Source organism: Coregonus clupeaformis, chromosome 23 (assembly GCF_020615455.1).
Source record: "Coregonus clupeaformis isolate EN_2021a chromosome 23, ASM2061545v1, whole genome shotgun sequence".
Taxonomy (NCBI): domain Eukaryota; kingdom Metazoa; phylum Chordata; class Actinopteri; order Salmoniformes; family Salmonidae; genus Coregonus; species Coregonus clupeaformis.
In genome coordinates, this window is record NC_059214.1 from 22,388,930 (window position 1) to 22,415,684 (window position 26,755).

The window sequence follows — 26,755 nt, forward strand, 5'->3', positions numbered from 1 at the left end:
AAAGTTTGGGGTCACTTAGAAATGTCCTTGTTTTCGAAAGAAAAATCATTTTTTTGTCCATTAAAATAACATCAAATTGATCAGAAATACAGTGTAGACATTGTTAATGTTGAAAATGGCTATTGTAGCTGGAAACGGCTGATTTTTTATGGAATATCTACATAGGCGTACAGAGGCCCATTATCAGCAACCATCAGTCCTGTGTTCCAATGGCACGTTGTGTTTGCTAATCCAAGTTTATCATTTTAAAAGGCTAATTGATCATTAGAAAACCCTTTTGCAATTATGTTAGCACAGCTGAAAACTGTTGTGCTGATTAAAGAAGCAATAAAACTGGCCTTCTTGAGACGAGTTGAGTATCTGGAGCATCAGCAATTGTGGGTTCGATTACAGGCTCAAAATGGCCAGAAACAAATAACTTTCTTCTGAAACTCGTCAGTCTATTCTTGTTCTGAGAAATGAAGGCTATTCCATTCGAGAAATTGCCCAAGAAACTGAAGATCTCGTACAACGCTGTGTACTACTCCCTTCACAGAACAGCGCAAACTGGCTCTAACCAGAATAGAAAGATGACTGGGAGGCCCCAGTGCACAACTGAAAAAGCCATATCTCAGACTGGCCAATAAAAATAAAAGATTAAGATGGGCAGTCTGAGATATGGCTTTTTCTTTGCAACTCTGCCTAGAAGGTCAGCATCCTGGAGTCGCCTCTTCACTGTTGACGTTGACGCTGGGGTTTTGCGGGTACTATTTAATGAAGCTGCCAGTTGAGGACCTGTGAAGCGCCTGTTTCTCAAACTAGACACTCTAATGTATTTGTCCTCTTGCTCAGTTGTGCACTGGGGCCTCCCACTCCTCTTTCTATTCTGGTTAGAGCCAGTTTGCGCTGTTCTGTGAAGGGAGTAGTACACAGCGTTGTACGAGATCTTCAGTTTCTTAGCAATTTCTCGCATGGAATAGCCTTCATTTCTCAGAACAAGAATAGACTGACGAGTTTCAGAAGAAAGTTATTTGTTTCTGGCCATTTTGAGCCTGTAATCGAACCCACAATTGCTAATGCTCCAGATACTCGACTAGTCTCAAGAAGGCCAGTTTTATTGCTTCTTTAATCAGCACAACAGTTTTCAGCTGTGCTAACATAATTGCAAAAGGGTTTTCTAATGATAATTAGCCTTTTAAATGATAAACTTGGATTAGCAAACACAACGTGCCATTGGAACACAGGACTGATGGTTGCTGATAATGGGCCTCTGTTTGCCTATGTAGATATTCCATAAAAAAATCTGCCATTTCCAGCTACAATAGCCATTTACAACATTAACAATGTCTACACTGTATTTCTGATCAATTTTGATGTTATTTTAATGGACAAAAAAATTGCTTTTCTTTCAAAAACAAGGACATTTCTAAGTGATCCCAAACTTTTGAACGGTAGTGTACATACAATATGTAGCCTACTTCAGGTGACCATATGATCTAATTAAGCAATAAGGCCCAAGGAGGTGTAGTATATGGCCAATATACCACGGCTAAGGGCTGTTCTTTTGCACGACGCAACGCGGAGTGCCTGGATACAGAACTTAGCCGTGGTATATTGGCCATATACCACAAACCCCAGAGGTGCCATATTGCTATTATAATCTGGTTACCAACGTAATTAGAACAGTACAAATAAATGTTTTGGCATACCTGTGGAATACAGTCTGATATACCACGGCTTTCAACCAATCAGCATTCAGGGCTCAAACCACCCAGTTTATAATGTCTCTTAAATATTTTGTATTGTATTTTTATTTTTGTCTGTTAGTTGTCCTGTAAGGAAGCTATTGTTACTTTGTTATATTGTTGTCTAATGTCTTTCCATTTTTGTTTTGAATGTTGTTCTTAATTGGAAAATGTAAGAAAAAAATAACAGTCAAATTGCAGTTACCTTCTCATCGTCTTCAGTGAAGAGAGCCCCTCCTGGACTCTTGTTGATGGCCTGGGCCACTCCAATGATCTCCCCATCACTGTTGTGAATGGGCATACAGAGGAGGGACTTGGTCTTATATCCTGACAGCTTGTCAATCTCATCACTGAAACGACGGTCCTGCAATCCATGGAAGATGGAAGGACATAAGCGCACATAAGTGTTAGTAAATTGATGATTTAAGGCAGATAAAAAGTGTACAACTCAACATCATAACTTCCTGTGAGAGCCTGTGATAAGGCCCTAACTCATTGTGGAGTGTTGACATTGTGTTGCATGCCAAAATGCTGTGGGCAAAACTGGTCTTCAACCATGGATGAATATGTCAACCTAAGCATCCTGCCTGACTATACCTTTAATATGGTTTTGTGTTTGATTTGCAAATGTTCAAGTGCGAAGTTATAGTTTGGCTTGGCACACACCACATTTTTCAAACACTAACTTCAGGAATATATTTGCATGAGTTGTGCATTCAATGTCTGCAGACTGGATTGTAAATCAATTGATCAAGACTACTTTGCTTCATCAATAAAATCAGCGTGAGGTCCTGGGGCCACTGGGGAGTCAGCTTGGCAGTAGTTCACATCATCCCTGGTGGCTGGTGCAACATCACATCACCACTGAAGTATAAACATGCACTTCTCTTTTCATTACAGTAGGCTCTCTTTACTTTATGTGGTGAGATCAATTTTCTGTTGATTAATCATGAGTCATCGGTCATCATAGGCTTGTGTGTATAGTGATAGATGAGGTAAGGATGCAAATTAATCAATTATCATTCTGATGCTAATTCAAAGCTGTGTGTTGATGTGCCACATGATCTCATCTGTTGCACACAGACAAACAAACACAAAGGTGGGAGTGCTCTCTCTCTCACACACACACACAGGCATACACACACCTGATAGGCATCTGGGATATTGACTGTCTCTCCATGCTCAGCAACATATCCAATGATTCCCTTTCCCCAAGGAACCTGAACTTCATCCGAGTTACTCATGGAGGGTAAAACTGTGATACCTGCATGAACATCAAAGAATTTTGATACCAATGTCTTCTTATTTGCTGAGCCTTCCACTAAGAATAAGGAACAGCGGTCTGCATCGACCATAATACACACAAACACCAGGATTTTATAGCTGAGGCTAGTTAAATCCAAGTCGTTAGATATGTCTTTTACCAATTCCAGGAAAAACTCTCTTTCGTTGTGTTCTTTAAGGTAATATTTGAAATCAACAGCTGTGGATGGATACTGAGGTATGTTCACTCGCGACTCCAGAAGTGCGCTCAGGATGTGGGCAGTGGTTGGAGGCAACGAGCTGGCTTTTCTCAGCAGAGCTCTCCTCCTCATACTTGTCAGTGGCTCCTGAGCCCTGTAGTTCACTTGCTCATCATATGTCCTGTTGCAATTCATGGCTTTGGACCTGGCGAAAGTTTTCCGCAATTCCTTCTGCGATGCTCGTCTATGCGGGCCACCATCACCTTTGCAGCTCTCCCAACTGTCTTTACAGGCGCTGACGCTAGTTTTCTCCGGCGCTGCGACTGCTGTTGTACTTACTGAAGTTTTGCTTGCCTGGTGATTCTTGAGCCATTTCTCCACCATACTATGTTTCCCTTTTCTGTTCAGATAGTCCTCAAACAACTCGGGATGCGTATCCAGAAAACTTTCCACGTCAGAGAAGACCATATTGGACACTGCCATGTCGGTTGTGTTGATGGTCCTGGCTGAACCAAATCCATAAATTTGCACAGGAAATTTTCATTTATAATATTTTACAGAGTATAAAAAATAAAGAAACCCAGACGCTTCTGTAACACGACTTCCCTTAATCCATTCATAACGAAACTCTTTGAGGTCTAGGCTACATATCTTGTTGCCTTCTGTACAAAATATGATGGAGAAAATATGATGAATATATCACCTCACCTCCAATAACATATTAACTCTCAATTGCAATTAATAAAAGCCACCTCTCATGGATGAAAGACTGGATGCAAAAAAGACTCACGGACTTCGACTGTTATTTATTCAGAGAGCAACTGCTGCCGCGCACTGGCAGTGCATCACCGGAGTGGAGAGTGAGCAAATGACGTTGGCTATTGCAGCGTTCAAAACAACTGGGAACTCGGAAATCTCCGACTTCCGTGGGTTCAAGACAACTGGGAAGTTGGGAAAAAACGAACTCCGACTGGGAAAAATTGAACGGTCATTCAACTCGGAAACTCGGGCATCTTTCTAGAGCGCCGACTTTACGACCTGAAGATCGCTGACGTTATGATTTGACCTCGTTTTTTCCGCGAGTTCCCAGTTGTCTTGAAAGGACAATATGGAGCTACTACCGACAGCTCCACCAAATCTATCATGTACAGAAATATTTAGTGCAGTGTTTGCAACTTTTTCCAATTGTATTTAATTTGAGAGTTTATAATGGGTATTTACATGACATTGTTTAAGAAACCAATTAATTATTCAAGTTAGTTAGGCCTTAATATAGCCCGTATCTAGGTGTATGTGACAATAAAAACATTTGTATTTTATTATTTTATTTAGGTCTATGCAACATAACGTGAAATAAAATAAATAAAAAACAAGAGCCTTATTTGCCAAATATATATTTGGAATAATAACTATAATCGCATCATATAGGAAGTGTGATAACAGTGGCCTCTGGTGGGAAGTTACCCTGCCACGTTCCAGAACACACGCATGCATACACACACGCACACTTTTCTTGTTGTTGTTCTTTTACCATAATTAAGCTGTGCAGTGAACAACTGTTCACTTTTCCATTGTGTTTATGGCTATCCACAACACCAATTCCTTGCTCTCAATATGTTTCCACCAGGGACCTTATCTCTTGTTTCACCTGTTACAAAATGTCTGTGATTTGTAACTGCATTCTCCTCTAGAGGGAGCTGTACTCCACAATGTGGAATACGATCAATGGTCTTTCACATGTTTGCGCCATAGAGATAGATAAAGGACGAATCTTTGTATATGTGCCATTATAGCATCTGTGACAGCATGGGCAGCGCCATTGAGGCTATCCCCATTCTGAAGTAGTCAGTTTTCTTCTTCACGATTGGCTGATCCCTCCTAATGACCCGGTTGGACATTACATTTATGTCATTTAGCAGAGGCTCTTATCCAGAGCAACTTACAGTTAGTGAGTGCATACATTTTCATACTGGCCCCCCGTGGGAAACGAACCCACAACCCTGGCGTTGCAAGCGCCATGCTCTACCAACTGAGCTACAGGGGACATGACTCCAACAAGTTCACCAGGAGTGATCAGCCAATGAAGTCCCACCCAGTTGACTACATTAAAATGGTGGAAGAGTTTGGACTTCTGTTTTAAAGCCAGAGGATGAGTCAGAGTTGTATTTCACTGTTAGTTTGTACATTTTTCAGTTATAAAACTGACAATTGTTTATTTTTGATTACAAGTATTGATGATTGGTAAAAAATTAAAAATATATAATTAAGAACTGGAGACTTGGGCCTCCCGAGTGGCAGAGCGGTCTAAGGTGCTGCATCACAGTGCTTGAGGCATCACTACAGACCCGGGTTCGATCCCAGGCTGTGTCACTACCTGCCATGACCAGGAATCCCATAGGGCAGCGCACAATTGGCACAGTGTCGTCCGGGTTAGGGGAGGGTTTGGCAAGGGACGCATGACTCAACCTTTGCCTCTCCCGTTGCAGTGATGAGACAAGATCGCAATTGGTTATCCTGAAATTGGGGAGAAAAAGGGGGTAAAAAAAAACTGGAGACTGTGTCCGACTGTTGTTTTCAAGGTAATCTACTCACGTTAGCATGGGCCGTCTATATATCCAGGTTACATCTGCTTTATACGGACCAACATCACATACGCACTAGCACAGGGTGCAGCGGAAGCAGCGACGACATCATCACATCATCCAAAAACATGGAAGACATTGGATGAATATAAAATGTTAATACCTTCGGCTGTGAGTGATGGAAAAAAATCGGCCTCAGCTACAATTATTTGAATAATTCAATGGATGTTTTGTGTGCAAAGGTGATGACTAAAGTGTCTTATTAGGAAATTGTCTTTCTGGTCCTGGCGTCAGTTAAACTGCAGTACCAAAGCAAAACTGTAGGAGCAATCGAAAGAGTGCTTCTAGAACTGCCGCTGGCCCCTTGGGAAGCCCTCAATGGCACTGCCAATGCTAATACGCCTTTTGGCCACTAAAGGCCTCTTTCATTCTCTATGGTTTGCACTTTGCAGCATGTTTTATGCTGTGTTTAAAACAACTGGGAACTCGGAAATCTTAGACTTCCAAACGTTCAAAACAACTGGGAACTCTGGAAATAAACAAGCTCCGACTGGGAAAAATAGTTTTGAACGGTCATCCAACTTGGAAATTCAGGCATCTTTCTAGAGCTGACTTTCCGACCTGAAGATCACTGACATTTGACCTATTTTTTTCCAGAGTTCCCAGTTGTCTTGAAAGCACCATTAACCCTCATTCATCCTATTCACACTTCTGTGTTAAGCTTGTGAGATAAAATGATTAAACATTACCCAAAAAACATTTAAATTTGGGCATATTGATTATGCAAGTGATGCAAGGTTTTCACACACCAATTGAAATGGTGATTGATAAAGTCAACTTTCACATGTTTACTAACCAAAACATTACTCTACTGGCTCTCTCCAAGAATGACCTACATTATGTGTAACATGCATCTGTAGGTTGCAAGTCCATCACATGCAAATTGACCTGCCCTGCACAACACAGCTGATTCTGCTTATCAAGGTCCTAGTGAGCAGCCGATTAGTAGAATTAAGTGTGTTAGGGCAGGGCTGGAACAAAATGCTGCACTCCAGGAGTTGGTTTCGCCATTCAATTCAGGTTTGTTTGACCTCCCATGTAACAACCCACAGACTGAGGATTGAGAAACACTATTGGGCACTCAAAGGCGCTGAAAAGTCAATCTGACATCTGCTTTGGCCGTGCAGCATTTACGGTGATAGGGCCTCTGCAGAAGTCAGGGCATTCATACTGCAGAGCAGAGCTGTTGTCAAGGAAGTGAGCTTGTGTTTATACAGGACCTCCCGTCAACCAATCATGTCAATGCGGCGCTATACAACACCCTCCGCATTTTTAAAAAATTTGGGAGGCGCACAGCCATGCAGTACCGGCCTCAATTTGGCCTCTGCAGGCTCCGCTATCGAGTCACACCCTCCATACAGTCCCCGACCACATTTTCAGATCACTCATAAATTGGTTCTTAGTCTCACACACTGTAATGGTGAGACAAGGTCATTGAAGCATCCTTCTGAAACTCTGCCATTTCGATAAAAAAAATACAGCTGCCTTAGTGTGTGCTCCTGCACTTAATCACAACTGCTGAATAAAACGTATTTCTACTACTTGTACCAGATCTCAGCCTGTGGGGCCGTTCCCCTGAAAACTGGATGTGGGAACTCTGCTCAGGTGTCTTTAAACCTACGACGTTAGGTTACTGACCTCAAAACTCATTTCGGGCCTTAATTCAGAGTTTTTGCTCAATTCATGCACCTTGGTTGGAGAGGGAGGCAGCGTTGCCTTCCTGATACTTGAACCGGACCAGATAAAACCAACAATTGGGATACTTGTTTAGCATGTAATTTATTCAATTAACAAACTCAAATACAACCATATGAGGTATTGGCTACATAAGACATTACCATGGTATGTAGTAGAGACATTACTTTCAAGGTGACCCTTTCAAATGAATTCCAAATCTGATTGACCGTTTCTATTAGCAAGTACTAAAACCAGTACATATACAATTAGGTTAAACTTTTTTTGTGAAACAAATATTATACACAGTTTTTGACCCAATAAATTATGGAATAGTTACAGTCTATGGTTCAATAATTTATGATGTATACTAGAGCCTGTTAAACCAGGGGATATCATTTATGTCATGAAAATTGAGGAAAATATCAAAGACAGATAACGCTGTGATAAATATGGCAACTGATCATGCAAACACCATTCAGAGTCCCAGCAGTTATGTCAAGCAGGCTATTAAAATAATTGCAACATTAGTCTGGCAACAGACAATGTATAACTGTTAAAATTCTAAGAATAAGAGTCTTAGCTCCTTGAAAGAGCCATCCCCCTTCTCCTCTGAACACTTGATGATATTTATATAAGATACAGAAAGGGAAGACTATACATTGAATAAAGCATAGACAGTAGTCTACGAAGTTGCCGACTTCAAATATGCTATAAGATCTGCACGCTCGCCCTTCTTCTTGATACCAGCAAATATCATCTTTGTTCCAGGAATGTATTTCTTGGGGTTCTCCAAGTACGTCATGAGGGTATCGGTTTCCCAGACAATGCCTGAAATCACATGTGAAAAGGACAAGTTTGGATGAGAATGCAATATGTCACTGTCAGATTCCCCCTTTAATTTCCTCTAGAATGGTGAGAGAATCTCAGACTTGTACCTTTGGATTTGTTGGCATCTGTGTAGGAATAGCCTTCAGCTTGTCCAGTCTTGCGTCCGAACAGACCCCAAAGGTTTGGACCGACCTTGTGCTTTCCTCCATTTTCAACAGTATGACACTGGGCACATTTCTGGACAAATGCTTTCTTTCCCTTAGCAATATCACCCATGCTTCCTATTGGACAAAATACAAAAGAGGTTAGCTACTGTACCTATAAAACAGCAGATTATCTCTGTAGTAGTACCCAAAAACACAGAAATGGAGGGAGGTATCCACCTTGATGTTACATCATTTCCCATGACACGTTGCTGACAATCCCAAGGGAAGATTATTTGTTATGGTGGTTCAACATGCTGACTGGTCTTTCATAATTGACAAAGTCTAAAAGGCATCCTTGGGACGTCCCAACTGACGTCACCCCATTGAACTTGATATTTTACCCGGTTAAGGGTTAGGTAAGGGTCAAGGTGGGGTGGCTGGTAGCCTAGCGGTTAATAGGCTCTCATCTCTAACATGTAGGCTCAGAATTCCTTAACAGTCTCATTACAAGTCAAAATGTTGAACAAGCTTAATTTAAAATTACTTTACCTGTTGTCCGCTGATTGTCGATGGTGCCCTTGAGCAAGGCACTAAACCCTAATTATTTCTGTAAGTCTACTAAATAACTCAAATGTAAATGTAAGGTTGGGGTTTAGGGTAAGGACGTCCCAAGGATCACACATTGTAATAACGTTTCATAATTTGCCCCACGTTATATTCACTCGCCACTAGAGGCGTTAAGACTGTTGCGCAACCAATGCAGTGCTATGTACTACTCCCTGGGAGAAGTAGGATGACAACGTACCGGCATTTGGGTGTAACTTAGCCAACTAACTATTTAATCATCGACTGTGTAAATAAGGCTGCATTACTACTTGAATTATATAACCAAGTTATCCCGTTTATTATCAAACTGTAGTTTAGGTCGTTGTTGAGGTGGCCACACTGTTAGCTACGTTAACTACAGTAGCAAGATAGGCAAGAGAAGCTAACGTTAGCTAACTAGCTAGCCAAGTTACAAAACGGCTAACGTAATTTCCCTAGCTAGCTTGTTCACTCAAAAAGACGAACACAGACTACACATGTTGGCTGATATGTTCCTTCAAAGCCATTGTTTGTTTCAGTTGTTCTAAGATATTCAGTTGTTTTGGCTTTAGACACGTTAGCTGGTTAACAAGCTCGTAAAGTTACCACGTTTCCCGGCGGATAACTACAGTCTGAATCAGGCAAACTTTCCTTTCGAAAAAATAAATAAAAACGAAGCAATGTTCACAATAAAATAATACAGTAAACTAGTAAAACGTATTTGGTCAATCTTACCTGTTCAATTTAGCTATATTCCTTAAACGTTTTGTTCACCTTGAGCTGTCTCCTCTCTGATAGCCTCCTGGATCAAATGTCCTTTTTCACCCCCGAAAAAAAGGCACTCCAGTTTATAACGTCATTCGCCATACTGGCCAGTCACATGCTCTGTGTCATCACGATCATCATTATGACGAACACTGTTTTGCGTTCAAGCCCTAGATGGAGTTGAGGAAAAAGTTACATACTGTACTACACAATGGGAAGATTTCAATAGAGAGACATAGTAATGGCGTCTTACTGTAGGCGCTAACTCAGCCATGGTTTGTTTGACAAAGCCTATGTGGAAATGAAATATGTTTTTGGAGGGTTTTTGGATAAAAGCCGAAAATAAGGTCTATGGTAAACACCGGCTTAGGATATATTATACGTTTTGTTCTATGAGCTCATCTTCATCAGCTAAAGTCATGTTTAGTGAATTTTGAAACAATCTAATTTTTGAAGCACATGAAGACTTCATAATTCATAAAGGTCATATTAACTGACTGCAGAGGAGGCTGGTGGGAGGAGCTATAGGACGGACTCATTGTAAAGTCTGGAATGAGGTCCATAGAACGGAGCCAAACGTGATTTCCATATGTTTGATGCGTTTGATACCAGCCATTCCTCCTATAGCTCCCCCCACCAGCCTCCTCTGACTGACTGATATTATCTCATAGAACAAAACGTATAAGATCTCCTAAACTTGTGTTAACCTTAGACCTTATTTTCGGCGTTCATCCCAAAAGCCTATTCTTTCCCCATTTTCGCCATAGGAATGGCAGAACGAACCAGAGACAACTCATTTCCGGGTTTTAGGACTACACGCTGGCGAGCTCTATTGCATACTCCACGCGTCCTCTCTCCTCGTCTCCTTCTCAAAACCCATTGGAGGAGAATATCAGAGGGGCGGGACCTCTGTCTTTCTCATCCAATGGGTTTTGAGAAGGAGACTGATATTTTGTTATATTTTTTAAGATCAACGGGGCTGACATGTAGGATTTAGTTTCTCCCTATCTCTGGCCCAGACTCCAGTACAGTAGGTGGCGGTAATGCACCATAACGTTGGATGTCAACCGCCGATAAATCCCACTGAAGAAGAAGAAGCGAAGGAGACGAGGAGAGAGGACGTGAGGAGTATGCAATTGAGATCTTCCCTATGTTATGGAAATACGATGTAAAAATGTTATACAACATTTCAGTGGAAATAGCGTTGTTGTTTGTATTCACACTACACCACAACATATATTCCGTATTCCTCTCTGACTACATTCATTTTTATGGTCAATCATCATTGGAAAGATAAGACAACAGTTGGAACTTTGGAGATTGTTCTGTTAATAGAGAAGTTATGGGGGGTTGCAACCTGGTCTCAGAGCGTTTCGTATTATTCTGTATGTAAATCCAAAACATCCAATTTCGTAAGATATGTTACCTTTGGTATGGTTATTTAAGACAGATGGTTACTTAAGGCGAAAACAAAAGTAGGGTGGGTGGTTGGTCGGGATGTGGGCGTATAACGCGACCGTCTAGCAACCCAAAGGTTGTGAGTTTGAATCTCATCACGGACAACTTTAGCATTTTAGCTAATTAGCCATTTTTCCACTACTTACTACTTTTTAGCTACTTTGCAACTACTTAGCATGTTAGCGAACCCTAACCCTAACCTTAACCCTTTTAGCTAACCCTTCACCTAACTCTTTAAACTAACACCTAAACTTAAAGGAAAGGTTCACCTCTTTTGAATGTTATATTGTTTTTGTGCATCTCTGAGTGATGTTCTATCGATTCCCTGGGTCATTTAATGTTTTCAAGTGTATCTGAGTTATTGGGGTTTAATCAGGCAGAAATCCGGCCAGTATGACGTAGCACTGAAATAAAGTCGCTCTCACTACACTGGAAGTTAATAGGAATACGACTTTCAGATCGCAAAAATGCCTATCATAGGTGTCAGATTTCAATATTGGCCAATGTCATAACTCGGGAGGATGTCTTCTCTCGAATGAGCCATTGATCATATTTTTGCGATATTCCTACCCCGAGAAATTTGTAATTTAACGGAGGGTCTAGCATATTTTTCCTATTTGTCTGCCTCTTTGGTCCAAGGAGCATTGCATGGTGCCGTTGCCAGAGATATTATAGAAAGGAGATAGGAATCCAATGAATGAAGAAAGTATTGTATAACGCCCCACCTAGAAGACTCTCGACCAATCGCGTTCACATTGTCATCATGCAATTCCTTCTGAAAGTCAGTGTATACAGTGCATTCGGAAAGTATTCAGACCCGTTCCCTTTTTCCACATTGTGTTACGTTACAGCCTTATTCTAAAATTTATTAAATTAGTTTTTCTCCTCATCAATCTACACACAATACCCCATAATGACAAAGCAAAAACAGGTTATTAGAAATTTTTGCACGTTTATTAAAAATAAAAAACGGAAATACCTTATTTACATAAGTATTCAGACCCTTTGCTATGAAACTCGAAATTGAGCTCAGGTGCATCCTGTTTCCGTTGATCATCCTTGAGATGTTTCAACAACTTGATTGGAGTCCACCTATGGTAAATTCAATAGATTGGACATGATTTGGAAAGGCACACACCTGTCTATATAAGGCCCCACAGTTGACAGTGCATGTCAGAGAGGGATGGCTGCAAGTAGTGTGGACGAAGTGGAAGAAATGGAGAGAAGGTTGGAGAAGCAACAGCTGTGCTGGAATGCGATCAATATGGGTGACCGTTCTGATTATATGGAGCGGGAGGATGAGGTTCAAGGATCTGAATGGTCTGTAGTGGAAAGACATAGGAAGAAGAGAGAACATGATACTGTAAGCAGTGGAGTGTCTAGTGTAGAAAGCAAAAAGAGGGTCAAGGTAGGAAGCAAGAGTAATAATGTGTCGGCGTGGAAAGTTCTGATGATGTATGATGAGACCATAGGGCCTCATTTACACCCTATCCGACTAACTAATGCCGTAGAGAAAGAGATTGGTGAAGTTAAACAAGCCCGGTTAATTGGAAATGGTAGAATGCTAATAATATTGTGCTAGGTTGAGGGGAGTCATCACTGGGGTCCCAATATCTATGGCCACAGATGATATTAAAGAAAATGTGAAGGGAGGCAGAGTGATTGAGGCCAAAAGGTTGATCAGTAGGAAAGAGGGTCAAAGAAGTGAAAGCTTATCAGTGATGCTGAAGTTTGAGAAAGTCTTGCCGGGAAAAGTACAGATAGGATTCCTTAGTTTCAATGTTAGAGAATTTGTCCCATATGCACTACGGTGTTTTAAATGCCAAAGAATGGGACATGTACAGTTGAAGTCGGAAGTTTACATACACTTAGGTTGGAGTCATTAAAACTCGTTTTTCAACCACTACACACATTTCTTGTTAACAAACTATAGTTTTGGCAAGTCGGTTAGGACATCTACTTTGTGCATGACACAAGTCATTTTTCCAACAATTGTTTACAGACAGATTATTTCACTTATAATTCACTGTATCACAATTCCAGTGGGTCAGAAGTTTACATACACTGAGTTGACTGTGCCTTTAAACAGCTTGGAAAATTCCAGAAAATGATGTCATGGCTTTAGAAGCTTCTGATAGGCTAATTTACATAATTTGAGTCAATTGGAGGTGTACCTGTGGATGTATTTCAAGGCCTACCTTCAAACTCAGTGCCTCTTTGCTTGACATCATGGGAAAATCAAAAGAAATCAGCCAAGACCTCAGAAAAATTTTTTTGACCTCCACAAGTCTGGTTCATCCTTGGGAGCAATTTCCAAACGCCTGAAGGTACCACGTTCATCTATACAAACAATAGTACGCAAGTATAAACACCATGGGACCGCAGCTGTCATACCGTTCAGGAAGGAGACGCGTTCTTTCACCTAGAGATGAACGTACTTTGGTGCCAAAAGTGAAACTCAATCCCAGAACAACAGCAAAGGACCTTGTGAAGATGCTGGAGGAAACAGGTACAAAAGTATCTATATACACAGTAAAACAAGTCCTATATCGACATAACCTGAAAGGCTCAGCAAGGAAGAAGCCACTGTTCCATAACCGCCATAAAAAAGCCAGACTACGGTTTGCAACTGCACATGGGGACAAAGATCATACTTTTTGGAGAAATGTCCTCTGGTCTGATGAAACAAAAATAGAACTGTTTGGCCATAATGACCATCGTTATGTTTGGAGGAAACTGGGGGATGCTTGCAAGCTGAAGAACACCATACCAACAGTGAAGCACGGGGGTGGCAGCATCATGCTGTGGGGGTGCTTTGCTGCAGGAGGGACTGGTGCACTTCACAAAATAGATGGAAAATTATGTGGATATATTGAAGCAACATCTCAAGACATCAGTCAGGAAGTTAAAACTTGGTCGCAAATGGGTCTTCCAAATGGACAATGACCCCAAGCATACTTCCAAAGTTGTGGAAAAATGGCTTAAGGACAACAAAGTCAAGTTATTGGAGTGGCCATCACAAAGCCCTGACCTCAATCCTATAGAACATTTGTGGGCAGAACTGAAAAAGCGTGTGCGAGCAAGGAGGCCTACAAACCTGATTCAGTTACACCATCTCTGTCACGAGGAATGGGCCAAAATTCACCCAACTTATTGTGGGAAGCTTGTGGAAGTCTACCCGAAACGTTTGACCCAAGTTAAACAATTTAAAGGCAATGCTACCAAATACTAATTGAGTGTATGTAAACTTCTGACCCACTGGGAATGTGATGAAAGAAAAAAAAGCTGAAATAAATAATTCTCTCTACTATTATTCTGACATTTCACATTCTAAAAAAAAAGTGGTGATCCCAACTGACCTTAAACAGGACATTTTTACTAGGATTAAATGTCAGGAATTGTGAAAAACAGAGTTTAAATGTATTTGGCTGAGGTGTATGTAAACTTCCGACTTCAACATTAGCTGTTCAATGTAAAGGAAAGAAAATATGTGCCAAGTGTGGAGGGGAACATGATTACAGTGAATGTGAAAGGAATGTGAAGGTTAAGTGCTGTAATTGTGGGGGAGAACACAGTGCAGCATTTGGTGGATGCCAGGTACAGAGAGAGGCTAGAGAGGCTCAGAGATATAGGATCAGTCATAATGTATAATATGCAGAGGCCGTAAAACAGATTGGTAGAACTACAGTGCAGACTGATGGAGCTTACATGGATGTTCCTGTAGTAAGTGGACCTACTGTCGGGGCTGGTGCTTCTGATGGTCCTGGTATGGTTTCGAGGCCTGTTCAGAAATCTTGTGCTCATGAATGTGCGATGTCAAAGGACACTTTGATAATGAATAAAGTTGACCTTATAGCTTTTATTGGTAAGGTTATCAATATGACTCGGGTTGTGAAAAGCAGAAATGCCAGGTTGAAGGTTATTGTGGAGACAGCAAAAGAGATATTGGGGGTAACAGATGTTACTGTTGAAATAGTTGTTGACATGCTGAACAATCTTATGGGTGGAGTGTTTCAGCATGATATAGATCAAGTTTAATGGGGTTGGAGAGGGATTTTTTGGGAGGGAGAAGTTAGGGATTTATTTGGTTTAGAATTGTATTTTCATGGTAGTACAGAATTGGGCAGATCGTGATTGATCGTACATTCCAGCACAGTAGGTGGCGGCATGCACTTTAAACGTTTGTTTGCGGACCGCCATGATATCATAGAAGAAGAAGAAGAAGAAGAAGAAGAAGTGCATGTCAGAGCAAAAACCAAGCCATGAGGTCGAAGGAATTGTCTGTAGAGCTCCGAGACAGGATTGTGTCAAGGCACAGATCTGGGGAAGGGTACTCAAAAATGTCTGCAGCATCGAAGGTCCCCAAGAACACAGTGGCATCCATCATTCTTAAATGGAAGCAGTTTGGATCCACCAAGACTCTTCCTAGAGCTGGCTGCCCGGCCAAACTGAGAAATTGGGGGAGAAGGGCCTTGGTCATGGAGGTGACCAAGAACCCGATGGTCACTCTGACAGAGCTCTAGAGTTCCTCTGTGGAGATGGGAGAACCAGAAGGACAACCATCTCTGCAGAACTCTACCAGTCAGGCCTTTATGGTAGAGTGGCCAGACGGAAGCCACTCCTCAGTAAAAGGCACATGACAGCTCGCATTGAGTTTGCCAAAAGGCACCTAAAGGACTCTCAGACCATGAAAAACAAGATTCTCTGGTCTGATGAAACCAAGATTGAACTTTGGCCTGAATGCCAAGCGTCACGTCTGGAGGAAACCTGGCACCATCCCTACGGTGAAGCATGGTGGTGGCAGCATCATGCTGTGGGGATGTTGTTCAGCGGCAGAGACTGGGAGACTAGTCAGGATTGAGGGAAAGTTGAACGGAGAAAAGTACAGTGAGATCCTTGATGAAAACCTGCTCCAGAGTGCTCAGGACCTCAGACCTTGGGCGAAGATTCACCTTCAAACAGGACAATGACCCTAAGCACACAGCCAGGAAAATGCAGGAGTGGCTTCGGGACAAGTCTCTGAATGTCCTTGAGTGGCCCAGCCAAATAGCAGTGCAGCGACGCTCCCCATCCAACCTGACAGAGCTTGTGAGGATCTGCAGAGAGGAATGGGAGAAACTCCCCAAATAAATGTGTGCCAAGCTTGTAGCGTCATAACCAAGAAGACTCGAGGCTGTAATCGCTGGCAAAGGTGCTTCAACAAAGTACTGAGTAAAGGGTCTGAATACTTATGTAAATGTAATATTTCAGTTTTCTAAAAACCTGTTTTTGCTTTGTTATTATGGGGTAATATGTGTAGCTTGATAAGAAAAACAATAACAATTTAATCCATTTTATAATAAGGCTGTAACGTAACAAAATGTGGAAAAAGTAAAGGGGTATGAATACTTTCCGTTTACAGAATAATACAAAATGCTCTGATACCAGATTGCACTGTAAATTACTGACTTGGTAAACCCTTGAGGGTGTGCTACCCAAATTGCAGCGGGCTTCCCGACTGTATGCAGGTGTGATTCCACACAATCCAGAGCCATTATTATTATTATTTTTAAAGCTATTGATCCTCTTTGGCAAAATTGTGTTCTCTAGTACAGCCTAGTGATTCTGGTTAGTTTAAGAGTGAGTCATTAAATTGTTGCTAGCAGCACAGTCTAACCAGCTCTGCTAGGGCTAGTAAAATAGAGTGTGGTGTTCTCTTATTTGTGTTTTGAAGCAGCTAGCAAGCTAGCCAACTTTAGCCAATTAGCTTGGGCGCTTGTGTCACGCCCTGGTTCTTGGGACTCTTAAATGTTGAGCCAGGGTGTGTAGTGTCTATGTTGTATTTTCTATGTTCATGATCTAGATCGTGTTGGCCAGGGTGGTTCCCAATCAGAGGCAGCTGATTCTCGTTGTCTCTGATTGGGGACCATACTTAGGCAGCCTGTTTGGCACTGTTCATTGTGGGATCTTGTTCCGGAAGGTTTGTGTTTGTAACCTAGGACTTCACGTATCGTTTGTTTGTTGTGTTTGTTCGTGTGGTGTACTTAAATAAATAATGTACGCATATCACGCTGCGCCTTGGTCCGTCACTTCCTTGAACAATCGTGACAGAAGATCCCACCAAAGGAGGACCAAGCAGCGTGTCCAGGAACAGACAGCCTGGACTTTGGAGGAGATCCTGGACGGGATCCTGGACTTGGGATGAGATTCAGGCCGGAATGGATCGCCGTCCTTGGGAGGAGACTGTGGAGGCGCGCTACAGAGAGGAGCAGCGGCAACGCAGAGGGTACCGGCCGAGGAGGAAGCCCGAGAGACAGCCCCAATAAAAAAAATTTGGGGGCTAAAAGAGTGGTTGGCGGAGCCTAGAGGTAGAGCAGAGCCAACTCCCCGTACTCAGGCTAGGGAGCGTGAGACTGGGCAGGCTCCGCGTTATGCGGAGCCACGTACTGTGCCGCGAGTGTTCCGGCACAGTCCTGTACGTCCTGTGCTAGCACCACGCACGTGTCGTGCTAAGGTGGGCATGCAGCCAGGACGGAGTGTGCCGGCTCAACGCTCGTGGCCTCCAGTACCCCTCCTCGGTCCCGGATATCCTGCGCCAGTGCCACGTGCTGTAGCGCCAGTACGAGTGCACAGCCCTGTACGTCCTGTGCTGATGCCTCACACATATTGTGTGGAGATAGGCATTCAGCCAGGACGGGTTGTGTCAGCTCTCCGCTCCAGACCTCCAATCCGCCTCCACAGTCCGGCCCGGCCCGTTCCGGCTCCCCGCACCAAGCCAATGGTGCGTGTTCCCAGTCCAGCCCGGCCCGTTCCTGCTCCCCGCACCAAGCCTATGGTGCGCGTCGCCAGCCCGGTCCGGCCTGTTCCTGCTCCCCGCACCAAGACAGTGGTGCGCGTCGTCAGCCCGGTCCGGCCTGTTCCTGCTCCCCGCACCAAGCTAGTGGTGCGTGTCGTCAGCCTGGTCCGGCCTGTTCCTGCTCCCCGCACCAAGCCAGTGGTGTGCGTCGCCAGCCCGGTCCGGCCTGTTCCTGTCCCTCGCACTAAGCCAGTGGTGCGCGTTGCCAGCCCGGTCCGGCCTGTTCCTGCTCCCCGCACCAAGACAGTGGTGCGCGTCGCCAGCCCGGTCCTGCCTGTTCCTGCTCCCCGCACCAAGCCAGTGGTGCGCGTCGCCAGCCCGGTCCGGCCCGTTCCTGCTCCCCGCACCAAGCCAGTGGTGCGCGTCGCCAGCCCGGTCCGGCCCGTTCCTGCTCCCCGCACCAAGCCAGTGGTGCGCGTCGCCAGCCCGGTCCGGCCCGTTCCTGCTCCCCGCACCAAGCCAGTGGTGCGCGTCGCCAGCCCGGTCCGGCCCGTTCCTGCTCCCCGCACCAAGCCAGTGGTGCGCGTCACCAACCGGTCCGGCCCGTTCCTGCTCCCCGCACCAAGCCAGTGGTGCACGTCGCCAGCCCGGTCCGGCCCGTACCTGCTCCCCGCAACAAGCCAGTGGTGCGCGTCGTCAGCCCGATCCGGCCCGTTCCTGCTCCCCGCACCAAGCCAGTGGTGCGCGTCGTCAGCCCGGTCCGGCCCGTTCCTGCTCCCAGCACCAAGCCAGGGGTGCGTGTCGTCAGCCCGGTCCGGCCCGTTCCTGCTCCCCGCACCAAGCCAGTGGTGCGCGTCGTCAGTCCGGCACGGTCCGTGCCTGTTCCACCGGTGCCTGGTCCGGCACCGGTCAGCTGCTCCACACCGGAGCCAGAGCAATCCGCTCCACCGATGTCCAGTCCAGCTCCGGCCAGCGGGGCCAGACCAGACCAGGGGCGCTACGGGGGGGTAGAGAGAGAGTGGTGGTCACGCCCGGAGCCGGATCCGCCTCCGAGGCGGAATGCCCACCCGGCCCATACCCTTTTGTGTTTGGTTGGCGCGGTCGCAGTCCGCGCCTTTGGGGGGGTACTGTCACGCCCTGGCTCTGGGGACTCTTAAATGTTGAGCCAGGGTGTGTAGTGTCTATGTTGTATTTTCTATGTTCATGATCTAGATCGTGTAGATCTATGTTGGCCAGGGCGGTTCCCAATCAGAGGCAGCTGATTCTCGTTGTCTCTGATTGGGGACCATACTTAGGCAGCCTGTTTGGCACTGTTCATTGTGGGATCTTGTTCCGGAAGGTTTGTGTTTGTAACCTAGGACTTCACGTATCGTTTGTTTGTTGTGTTTGTTCGTGTGGTGTACTTAAATAAATAATGTACGCATATCACGCTGCGCCTTGGTCCGCTTCATCTTATAATGATCATGACAGCTTGCCTGCCTTTGTGAGGTCAGAACGCTCAGATCAACCCTACTCCTCAGCCAGCGCATTCAGTGTACACTCTGAACGCTCCACGAGCAAAATGCACTGAATTTATGAAAGGACAATCTGACAATGCTCTGAATTTACCAACGCCCAGAGCACACTCTGAGCGCACTCTGACACTCCAGAGTGAATTTACTAACGCACCTTCATTTGCATTATGACGGCTGAATCTCCCATTGTAACCGTGCCATTCCAAACACAAAAACGGGGAAAATAAGCAAAAATACAAAACACAGCGGAATATAAAGTGGTATGAGATAGGCTTCTTCCAATCCTTTTCATGAATACACCTTTTATTAACTGTTTATTACTGATTTATAGTCTATCTATAAACTAATAATCAACAGTTTATAAAAAAAATGAATTAAAACCCTTAACAGTTTATAAAGTTTTCCTTAATGTATTGTAATGTGTGAGGCTACTGATTCACTTTTGAACTTTGGGCTGGAGGGATAGTTGCCAACTTGTGCTTGTGTTGATAATAACTCTGGGATAAAGCAATGGACAGTGACCTCTGTACCTTACTTTTATGTTTTTTAAATTTTACTACCACTGAAAGTGATGACAAGTTATTTTTGGTGTCTTATGTTACAGTAACTGACAAGTGAAAATCTCACTTTTAAAGGTCCAATATGCAGAAATCGCGATGCCATTTCCTGGTTGCTAAAATTGGAATAGTTCGCCTAATTTCAGTTTGTGACAAAACAAGCAGTCATTGTGTAGAGAATCATTGTAGCCTACCATCTAATCCGCTGTGAAATATATTTTCCATAACCAAAAATATTGTATTTTGAGCTGTTTGAAGCTGGTATACAAAACCAAAAGTAAAAGACACAAAAATGAAACTTAAGAATGGGAAGCCACTTCTTAGACTTGCTTTCAATGAGAATGAAAAATGTACATATCGCAGCTTTAAAAGTTCATATTTTTTTAACACGTATTCAAATAATGTTGTTGACTCATCCTATACTCATATTGCTGGCCCTTGTTGACTCCAATGCTTCTCACAGTTGTGTCAAGTTGGCTGGACATCCTTTTGGTGGTGGACCATTCTTGATACACAAGGGAAACTGTCGAGCATGAAAAACCCAGCTGCATTGCAGTTCTTGACACAAACCGGTGTGCCTGGCACCTACTACCAATGTTCCCTCTAGCCCCAAGACTGCTGCGCATCTTCCCCAGAGCTGCCATGCAGAATAAATATTAGCCCACAGAGAGAAGCATGAGATTGAACTTACATTTTAGTCATTTAGCAGACACTCTTATCCAGAGCAACTTACAGTTAGTGAGTGCATACATTATATTTATTTTTTATTTCATACTGGCCCCCCGAACACACAACCCTGGCATTGCAAGCACCATGCTCTACCAACTGAGCTACACAGGACTTCACTCAAAAACGGTTTCTTGCATCAAACAACACAACAAAAATGTTCAGTCACCTCCTTGTCTGAAGGACAAGTGGATAAACAGGTTAATGTCAAGCCCTGCATGTTTTTTTCAAAATCTCATGGAATGTAGGCCTACATTGAACACCACACATTGGTTGCTACTGTAGGCTGAATGATAGAACAGCTATTTCCTGTAGCTCAGTTGGTAGAGCATGGCACTTGCAACGCCAGGGTTGTGGGTTCGATTCCCACGTGGGGCCAGTATGAAAAATGTATGCACTCACTAACTGTAAGTTGCTCTGGATAATAGCGTCTGCTTAAAATGTAAAACATTGTTTTTTATTGTAGGCCACTCTGGTAGGCCTACAATATGATAAAATAGCCACAGTAGCCTACTTGGCCACTGTTAAAACTGTAACTTAAAGCAGGTACAGCCTCAGTTTTCACAGTAAATGCGCGCTGGATGTTGCACAGAATTTTCACAATGTTCAAGTTTGCGCTCAGAAGACCTGAAATTTGCTCAGTGCCTAATGTTTTTGGAGGGAACATTGCTTACTACTATACCCCGTTCAAAGGCACTTCAATATTTAGTCTTTCCCATTCACCTTCTGAATGGCACACATACACAATCCATGTCTCAATTGTCTCAAGGCCTAATTTTTTATTTTTATTTTTTATCTGTCTCCTCCCCTTCATCTACACTTATTGAAGTGTATTTAACAAGTGACATCAATAAGAGATCATATACATCAATCACATTTTATTTATAAAGCCTTTTTTACATCAGCAGATGTCACAAAGTGCTATACTAAACCCAGCCTAAAACTCCAAACAGCAAGCAATGCAGATGTAGAAGCACGGTGGCTAGGAAAAACTCCCTAGCTTTCACTTGGATTCACCTGGTCAGTCTATGTCATGGAAAGAGCAGGCATTCTTAATGTTTTGTACACTCAGTGTACGCCCACACCATTCCAACACAGAAAGCTGCTTTTTAAAATAATTACCCATTTTTGGAAGGAAAACAATTTCACTCATATTGTAAGTAATTATTGTTCATAGTTCACAGAAATCTGGAAACACTGGGCAGTTACTTTAAGGACTTTCGAAGAGATTGGATCAGCATTGGACCTAATACAGTACAATAACATATTTGCAATAAAAAACACAGCGAAAGATATTTGACTTCGTGCGTACATTTATTTCTGCTTTTTGTTTTAATGAATGCTAAATATTTGTGGAGTTTTCATAAATGTTAACAGCACACCTCATTTGTTGTATTATGTCCAGGTATCATTATTTTCTGAAATAATGCAGTCTACTTGTTATTTCTGGTGGGTTTGTGGGCTAAAGGGCATAACAGGACAGCAAATTCTGAATATTGCTGGAGAGACGGCGTTTAAGGCTGTAGTGTAGTCTATAGCTATGTTTAGGGTGGGGTAGTCCGACATTTGGCAGGAGTTATGGTTGGAGCAAAGTCCATGTGCCAGGTTGGAGAAGGAAGCTAAGAATAAATTAAGGGCCAGCGAGGGTTAGGTGGGATGTAAAATAGGTTAAGTAAAGCAAGGGTCAGACTAGAGATATAAAATGGATATCCTTTGAGTTTGACTTCAAGTGAACCGTGATGGTGAGGTGTGAAAGCTATGTATATACCATGCCAGAGTCAAGTATATAGAGCATCTCTTAAATCACTGAGTTACTACACCAATAACAACTATGTATGTATGAGTCATGGTGCTAATAGCCAATACTCAGTGCTACGCTGTCTAACAACGTCACGTACTGTAATCGAGACAGCGTTGAATATTGGCGAAGTACCAACCTTTTCAGCTGTGGGTGTGTTCAGCCTTCAATGAAATGCACCTGATGTAATGTGAGCTATGGGAGTGGCTAAGAACTTTGAGACAGACAGTGTGACACTCTAATGACAGACATAAAAAATGATTATTGCTACTGGTACAGCACTGGTAGTAAACATACACAACTCATTTACATCACTCAACAATATCTAACTTGCTTGTAACTAAAATTCCACCAAATTGTCTCTGAGTTGAGGGCTTTGGTTGAAATTACAACCACTGGATGGCAGTCTAATTCTTGGGAGAGCCTGCTGCATCGCTTGATATGCCAATGTTGCATTGCTTTATACTCCATGAAGCATGGGGCATGACAGGACTCAAATTCATCCAGGAGGAATGGCTGGTTTAAACTTTTACCAACTGGGAGATCAATTTTATCCCCCACTGCTAAATAGTGAAGCTGTTAAGCTTTATTGTGTTATCCTTGATGATTTTCTTAAATTGTATGTGGAGGCGTCACCGGCTGGAGCACCCTTATGTATGTGTTTTACAAATTGTCAAATAAATTCAATCAATCAACAAAGATTCTACCTTGATCTCAGTCTTTATTATTAGTAATTAAGGGGGAATACAGAGAGTGGGGCTCAAACCAGAAACCGTAGTGTTGTAAACAGTACCACCTGTGTCATGAAGAGCCAGACCTTTTGGCCAAGGCTGTAGTATGCACACATACAGATCCAGGACTATTCACCCTCGCAAAAGGCCCCAGACACAAACAAAATGCGACATGGGAACACTTTTAACAGGTAAGAGACCACAGGTTGGTTATCCCACGCTGCCACCAATATGCAGTTATGGAGCGAGCACACTTCTACATGTGCTAGAAGACCTTATAGTACCATCACACACAGGGACCTATAAAAACGAACATCATTGGTGCAGATGTTGTAAGCCAGCATCACACGAAAATATAAAAAAGTATGTTGCATAGAACAGTGTGTGTCTGTGTTTTAGTACGTTCTTTTAGTTTTTTTATAGGCACAATCTGTAAGATTCCCTGCGGTTCAAGTAGGCTTATCCATTGATTCTTGAACTTCTAAATTATGCTCTTACTACAATCCTTCTAACCCCAAATCTTGTAAAAATGTTGACAATTTCTCTGTAGCGGTCTGTCTCGTGACGTCAGCCTATCAGGGAACTTGTTCACTGCACTGACATAAAAGAATCCAGTGCCTGGTTTTGCGAAACACAATTGGCCCATCTCGCGCGCGGATCCAGTCCGGTCATTTCTTCCCTCCAAAACTCATTCTTGCTGCAGGGAGGAGCGTTGAGCATCCGTCTGAGTGACTGTATTCAAGAAGAGAACGGGCATACACAGCACTTTTTTGACTTTCCATTGCTTATGTTCAAAACCTCTATCTCATCTACTGTATTAGCAAGGGGTTTCAACGCGGAGCGTCCTAGCTAACATCATCTGTCTCAAGAAGGACGCAGGGTTTTCTGTTGCATAGGGAAGTCGTATCATTTATTTCCTGCGCCAAAAAAATTGCAGACATGGTCAATACAACGAAACATCGGTAAGCAAGCCATGTTTTCATTACTTGATCTAACTATTTTATGTGATTTGTTTCATTGCGCTTTGAAATTGAAGTCAAATTGTTTCTAGAAAATGCTATCCATTCAAGTGATAACTCGGCATCCTCAGACACTAGGGAAGGCTACTTGTGTTTGTGCCCCATCTGACCAATGACTACCTGAGAAATGGATGACAGTCTACCTTTGCTGCATTTGAATGGCCGACTTCTAACTTGAAACATAACTGCCTGCAAAGGGGCCTACAATGAATTCAGATTTTAAGTTATATTTAGTGGTACAGTGTCAGTTTATCCTTTAATGATGAGAACATTGATTGGTGAGTGACGTACATAAAAGTTGCATCATCATTACACTGTCACTATCTGCAGTGCTTGACTTGGACTGAAATAGCAGCGGGTGCTGGTACTGTTTATATTTAGGTGCAGGAGCTCCACAATATTTTTGAACTAATATTATATAAGAGGTGCAGGCGTTAAAGCAGCAGTGGCGATTTTAGCATATACATCTTTGTGGGGCAAACAAAACAAAAAAATGAGGGATGCATGCCAGCAAAGCCACTACACTACACAACACAACACTAAACAATACATTAATTGCACTATAACGGTGACAAATGGTGCCCACAAACTGTTAGGGCCTACATAAAGCTATCCCAACAGCAGAGTCCCAACAGCAGTCCCAGCACCTTACCACCTGGCTATCAGCGGAGCCTTGTCTGGCAGCGAAATAGTTCATTTAGCCTAATTTACTGCCATTTTAAAAAACATAGCTGATATGGCTGACTTGCTTAAACAAATGTGGTTTCTACTGACAATTGAGATGTACAAACTATGGCATAAGGGGACGACGAGCGGATAAGAGCCAATCCGTAATTTCGATTTAAGACATAAATGAGCGAGCTAGGACGGACGTAGTCATAACTATTTGTTCGGCACTTTTGAAATGTATTGCGACAGAATTCAGAACATGGGCCGTTCTTACAGCGTTCTCCCTGTACACCAAGTCAGAACCATAGGATAAATAAAGGGGGCATATAAGCAGACAATGAAAGCTCTTACAATATTCGATGAGATTTCTCTAAAATAGGTTATAGGCTACATGTGCACCACCAAGTCAGAACAGTAGGTGAAATTAAGAGGGGAAAATATACCAAAATATTAGGGTGAGGCACATGGGCTACTAACAGCTTACTACACAACATACATTTAGTATTAGCTACAGTATACATATCTCCCTGGCATATTACATAATTTATGCAGCAGCATACAATACATTTTTGGACTCACCTTGTTGTGCTGTGCTCACTTGAACAGGAAGGTGGCGCGGCGGGCCTTCGTGGGCAAATGTTGTTATCAATCTTTGTCATCAAAGTCTGGCATTCTCTGGATTAATGGTGCTTTCAAGACAACTGTGAACTCGGAAAAAAACAAGGTTGAATCATGATGACATCAGTGATCTTCAGGTCGTAGCTTTAGAAAGAGGCCCGAGTTCCCGACCTACAATTCCGAGTTGGATGACTATTCAAACTGTATTTTCCCTAGTTCCCAGTTGTCTTGAACTCACTGAAGTCAGATTTCTCAGTTCCGAGTTAACAGTTGTTTTGAGCGCGGCCAATGTTGAATGTTTATAATTTTAAACTCGGAAAAGAGACCCTTAAACCCAGACTTGGGACCACACAGCCACTCCACTGAATAGCAGGCTAGTGATTGCTTTAAAATGCTTGCAGTTAGCCACTGATTCCTTCCAAACCACTCATTGTTGAATTTGCGTTTTCCAACTTGTTGTGTTATGTTTATGTCCAATGGCCGATGAGCACCGATACGTTATATCTATAATTTCTCTTCATTATTTCTCTTCATGTGACAAGGATTAAAATGGATTTGCCAGTAGATTGTCGACTTGATTCATGATGTTGACTGCTAGCTAAGATTTTGAAAGTATGATGTTGACATGATCAGTCCAATCAAAGCTACTGTAGATATAACGTGATTTGAGGTCATTTTATCTGTGGCCAATGACCTTGAGCCTTCTTGGATGGGCACTTTTAATGTAACTCTATGTCAGCACCCAAGGGGCTTGCATTTTTTAGCTCTACCCATAGATTTGGCGGTGATGTAGGGTCACCATGAGTGACAGAGCACTGAGCCAATCACGGTGCAACTAGAGAACATTACCAACCTCTACGCTCCGTATTGTCCGCTGGCTGCCCCATCACCACAAAAAGCACTGAGCTAGGCTGAAAGACCTGCATTTGGAGCTGCCTTAGTCAAGAAAGCAAAAAAGATACCATGTTTGTATGCGGCTTAATGCCAAAATAATTGCAGAACAGGCAACCCCCCCCATTTATTTTTTGCTATAAATGTGGGTCTCAAAACAGGTGGGGCT

At 43.1% G+C, this 26,755-nt stretch overlaps 3 protein-coding genes across 8 annotated transcripts in view; 1 reads left to right on the plus strand and 2 right to left on the minus strand.

Annotated features, from left to right (window-relative positions):
* pde11a (phosphodiesterase 11a) overlaps positions 1–4,019 on the minus strand; it is a 74,982-nt gene extending 70,963 nt beyond the window's left edge. The window contains exons 1-2 of the mRNA XM_041844281.2: positions 2,870–4,019; positions 1,930–2,088 (exon numbers count right to left, since the gene is read on the minus strand). Of these exons, the coding sequence (XP_041700215.1) occupies positions 1,930–2,088; positions 2,870–3,670 (960 nt within the window). The 5' untranslated portion in view covers positions 3,671–4,019. The remainder of the gene's footprint in view (positions 1–1,929; positions 2,089–2,869) is intronic.
* A 3,570-nt stretch (positions 4,020–7,589) lies between these two features.
* Positions 7,590–9,909, minus strand: LOC121536759 (cytochrome c). The gene is made up of 3 exons (XM_041844280.2): positions 9,801–9,909; positions 8,442–8,615; positions 7,590–8,334 (listed from the first exon to the last, which is right to left on the minus strand). Exons 2-3 carry the CDS (start codon positions 8,608–8,610, stop codon positions 8,189–8,191), a joined length of 315 nt encoding a protein of 104 aa, XP_041700214.1. The 5' UTR covers positions 8,611–8,615; positions 9,801–9,909; the 3' UTR covers positions 7,590–8,188.
* A 14,173-nt stretch (positions 9,910–24,082) lies between these two features.
* osbpl6 (oxysterol binding protein-like 6) overlaps positions 24,083–26,755 on the plus strand; it is a 74,030-nt gene continuing 71,357 nt past the window's right edge. For all 6 annotated transcript variants that reach the window (XM_041844273.2, XM_041844272.2, XM_041844278.2 and 3 more), the window contains exon 1: positions 24,083–24,351. The gene's annotated coding sequence lies outside the window, so the exon portion shown is untranslated. The remainder of the gene's footprint in view (positions 24,352–26,755) is intronic.

Coding starts and splice junctions, on each gene's coding strand:
- LOC121536759 (XM_041844280.2), bottom strand. CDS start 8,610: ATGGGTGATATTGCTAAGGGAAAGAAAGCATTTGTCCAGAAATGTGCC. Junction 8,335..8,441: donor AGATGCCAACAAATCCAAAG/GTACAAGTCTGA, acceptor ATGTGATTTCAG/GCATTGTCTGGGAAACCGAT.